The sequence below is a fragment of the Lipotes vexillifer genome, unplaced genomic scaffold (genome assembly GCF_000442215.2).
Source record: "Lipotes vexillifer unplaced genomic scaffold, Lipotes_vexillifer_v1.1 scaffold860, whole genome shotgun sequence".
Lineage (NCBI taxonomy): Eukaryota > Metazoa > Chordata > Mammalia > Artiodactyla > Lipotidae > Lipotes > Lipotes vexillifer.
The window spans coordinates 1,607,216-1,611,157 of record NW_006789568.1 but is presented as its reverse complement, the minus strand read 5'-3'; the positions used below and the strand labels follow the sequence as shown (position 1 = coordinate 1,611,157).

At 44.3% G+C, this 3,942-nt stretch overlaps 1 protein-coding gene across 2 annotated transcripts in view; it reads right to left on the bottom strand.

Moving 5' to 3' along the window:
- EIF4E2 (eukaryotic translation initiation factor 4E family member 2) overlaps positions 1-3,942 on the bottom strand; it is a 26,922-nt gene that overhangs the window by 10,823 nt on the left and 12,157 nt on the right. For both annotated transcript variants that reach the window (XM_007462762.1, XM_007462763.1), the window contains exons 4-6: positions 3,276-3,380; positions 1,670-1,822; positions 1,434-1,570 (exon numbers count right to left, since the gene is read on the bottom strand). In XM_007462762.1, coding sequence (XP_007462824.1) covers positions 1,434-1,570; positions 1,670-1,822; positions 3,276-3,380 — 395 coding nt within the window. The remainder of the gene's footprint in view (positions 1-1,433; positions 1,571-1,669; positions 1,823-3,275; positions 3,381-3,942) is intronic.

Sequence of the window (3,942 nt, the reverse complement as noted above, 5' to 3'; positions counted from 1 at the left end):
TTTCCCTTTCCTATCCAGGTGAAAAGGTTGCTTCTGGGGGGGATGGGGGTGGGGAGCATTTGGGAACCTTGAATGTCTAAGAGTCCTAGAAAAGGTAGGTGTGGGTCTCTCCAGCCTAGACTGAGTCTGGCTGGAGGGCAGAAACTACCTGTATTCCAGAACAAAGAATAGGAAAAATCTGCCTAGAGAAAAACAATGCTGACCCAGGACTGCCGAGGCAAGCAATCAGGGTCATGGCTAGCTAATAACTGTTGGTGGCTACAATGAGCAACACCCAGCCATGTGATACAGACCACCTCCTATGGCAGCATTCCCAATTAAAAACTGGCGCTTAGCTAGTTTAAGCCAGTTCTACCCACAACACGATCTGTAAATTCAGGGGAAAAAGATTCCCAAATGGTCTGCCTGCTGAACACCATGGCTGGGCTCATTACTAGTAATGTTTTTAATAAGCAGGATGATGATATTATTACTAATGATGACGATGAGAGCAATAATACTTGGCCCTGTAAGAGCATTCTCCATCTGAGGACCTTCAATTACAAAGATTAAATCAGCCTCGAACAACCCTGTTGGGTAAAGCGTTATTATCCCCCATTTTACCAATGGGGAAACTGAAGCAGAGTGGCAGAGAGGCTCTTCAAAGGCACACACTGATATTAGAGTCAAAGGAGAGAACTAAACCTCCAAGTCCTGACTCCTAGTTGGCTCGCTCTCCCTCCAGTTGTGAGAAAAATCTAACGGCCACTCCCCACAATGTTTTCATAATAACCTGGATTTATTTATGACATTCGATCACTGAAGGAGCAACCCTAGCCAGTGATTCTCATTTGCGGACGTCCAGCTCCACTTCCTTGAGTCCTAGGTAGACCCCCTTTGGCACCCGTGCTCCCCTTAGATTCTACTCCCACAAACACGCTACTCTGCTTCCTCTACGAGTTCAGCTCTACACACAAGGAAATGGAGTCATCACTCCTGATACGAAGTCGATTTCCCAGGACAAAGAAAACAGACTGAAGCTAACAGGTTAAAAAGACATGCAAAAGTGGAGTGAGGGGCAGACAGGGAGGAGGGCCTTACTGTTTAGTGAAATTATCTTAAAAAAGAGCAAGAAAAAGAGCACTTTGTCTTTCATTTTACGACAGTGGTTAGTGCGTGAAAGACAAGACAGCCTGTGTAAATAAAGCAAGCCCAGGCAGTGCAACCGGGATTCTGCAGAAGGGCTCTCTCATAAAAAGCACCCCACAGTGTAGGTGGACAGGGAACCTTGCCAGCAAAGAACTGCTACAAGTGGCCAGAAGCACTAGGGGAAGACTGGTCTGTCCCTTCTCCTGAAGTCAGTCTCTGTACGACCACATTCCTCTGGGCCCAACTAAGGACCTACTTTTGCTAAACTTAGGGACACGCCCCCCGCAAGCCCCCACAACACATACTTGATGCTGTCGGTGTGGGTTTTGTACTCCATAATGGTGTTGGGAGGTAGGTTAAGCACTCGCCGAAGCGTATCCCGGATGCGGGCTGTGGTGGCTTGGTCGCTGGCAGTCTTATTCCATATTGAAATAATGTCCTCCTACAGGAGGAACGACGGAAGGAATCATCAAAGCAAATCGGAGGCAGCGAGAAGAGAAAAGGCAACGTGCGGAGCGGACCTGCCCGTGGGGCGGCTTACCTGAAACCGGACAGAGACCACAGCCCCGCAGATCTCCTCCCCAACCATGAACTGCTCCCCCAGCATGGCCAGGATGAGATTCTCCCAGCAACGGGACGCCAAGCCCTTCCGTAGCCGAATAATCCACTTGCCACCATTTTTATTTGCATCATCCTGTAAAAAGAGAGAAAGCATTTAAAGTTAAAATATGGTTTCACGGCTCTTTCGCTTTTGCTTTAGGGCCAACGATCCCTTGATCACTAAGTCGCCTTGTTGCTTCCCAATTACTCAACTCTATAGGAAGAAATGGCCAAACGGACCCTTTAAAAATAATCCTCTCTTGGGAATTCCCTGGCGGTACAGTGGTTAGGGCTTGGCACTTTCACTGCCGGGGCCCCAGGTTTGATCCCTGGTGGGTGAACTAAGATCCCACAAGCTGCGGCGTAGCCAAAATGATCATATACGCCAAAATGATAATAATCATCATCATCCTCTTTTTTCAGAACTACATCAAAGTGAAATGATGTCAGATTTCAAACACAGATTTCCTTACTTCATTCGCCAGAAGGTTATCAAGAGTTACCGTATCCCAAATACAGACATGAAGCCACAGTCTCTACCTAGATCCAGTCTAGTGAAGAAGACAGACAAGAAAATTAATTACAGCCGTACAGTTTGACAAGTACTGCTGTAACAGAGATATGCATAGGAAGTTCAGAAAGAACATGACAGAAACCCAAGAAGAGGAAACCACTTAAGCCGGGTCTTAAGGGACACAGGAGTTAGCCAGGTAAAGCAGGTGAAGGGCTCTGCCGGCATTGGGAAGAACACGGCAGTGTGCAAACTCTGATTGTGAGACAGAGACGCAAAGAGGAAGGTCTAGCTACAGTGAAGGGAGGATTTAGAGATGATGGGTGACAAGTCCTGAAAGGTAATTAGGTGCAAGATCATGTGTGCGATGGAGAGCTGCATAAGATTTTTAACTGGGGTATGTGTGGGTGATCCCGTTTGTCTTCTAGAAAAACACTCTGGCATCAGAATAGAGAAGATGGGTTACAGCAAGGAGATCATAGAGCTCAGCTCTGGGTCTCCAGTTGCTGCCCATAAGCTTATTTTTATTCACTTTAATCATATGTACCCTATGGTAATACATTACACACACACAAAACCAGTTCTATGGGAAGAATAATTTAAAAAAATCCTTTAATGTTGTTATAATACCATTTTAGTGATAAAACAATCTTTGAAAACCATCCACACAGACAAACAATGGAATCAGTGCCTTTTCCTAGAGGTCCCATTTCCAAGGGACCAAATAGTGATGCAGCTTTCAGAGAAGACTTTAAAATACTTCTTAAGAATTAAAATAATTTTTTAAAAAATTTTTTGGCAGCACCGTGAGGCATGCAGGATCTTCGTTGCCCGACCAGGGATCAAACCTGCACCCCCTACAATGGAAGGGCACAGTCTTAACCACTGGACTGCCAGGGAAGTCCCGAGAAAACTATAAACTACTTTTAATTTTGACAGGGCTTAAAAAAAAAAAAAAAAAAAAAACCAAACAAACAAAAAACCCCAAAAACAAAAAACTTGCTCAGAAAAGCAGTCTGAGGCTTTCAGTCCTCACCTCCCACATGGGTTTAATTCCTTCTTTGAAGAGATGGAAGTCACTGTGGCCTGTCAGGTCCCCGGGACGTACCATGTGGCTGTAAAACCTCCAGAACTGCTCCACCTGCAGTGAGAAGAGAGCAGAGTGAAAAGATGTTTCTTATGCTTCTTTGAATGAATGTGAAATTTATTTAAGAGAAGAGCATAAACACAGAAGACACTCTGCTAGAGGCTCTACTTTCTGGAGGTTAGGTTTTCATTTGGGGGACTGTGTGGGAAGGAAGGCATGTTAGAGGAAAGCATACTGTATATTTTGATAAAAGAATAATGTAATATTGTTGATACAAGAATAAACTCTTTAGGTAAGAAATGCCAGCCTCAGCTAGGAGCCTTAGTTGGTCAATGTCAATACACACTCTCCTGCAGAAATCACAGGATAATCATCACACGGTGTAAGAGGACCTTGTTTTTACACAATAAACACCACTTAAGTCTTGAGACAGATTAAATGCCACATAACCTCAGCCTGCATGTATTTCTTTAGAACCAAATCACTTAAAAAAAAAACAGTATTATTAACTGTGTGAGTTAACTAGTTATTGTGCTGCACATTACACGCTCATGACTTATTTATAACTGCACTTTTTTTTTTTTTTTTTTTTTGGTACGAGGGCCTCTCCCTGTCT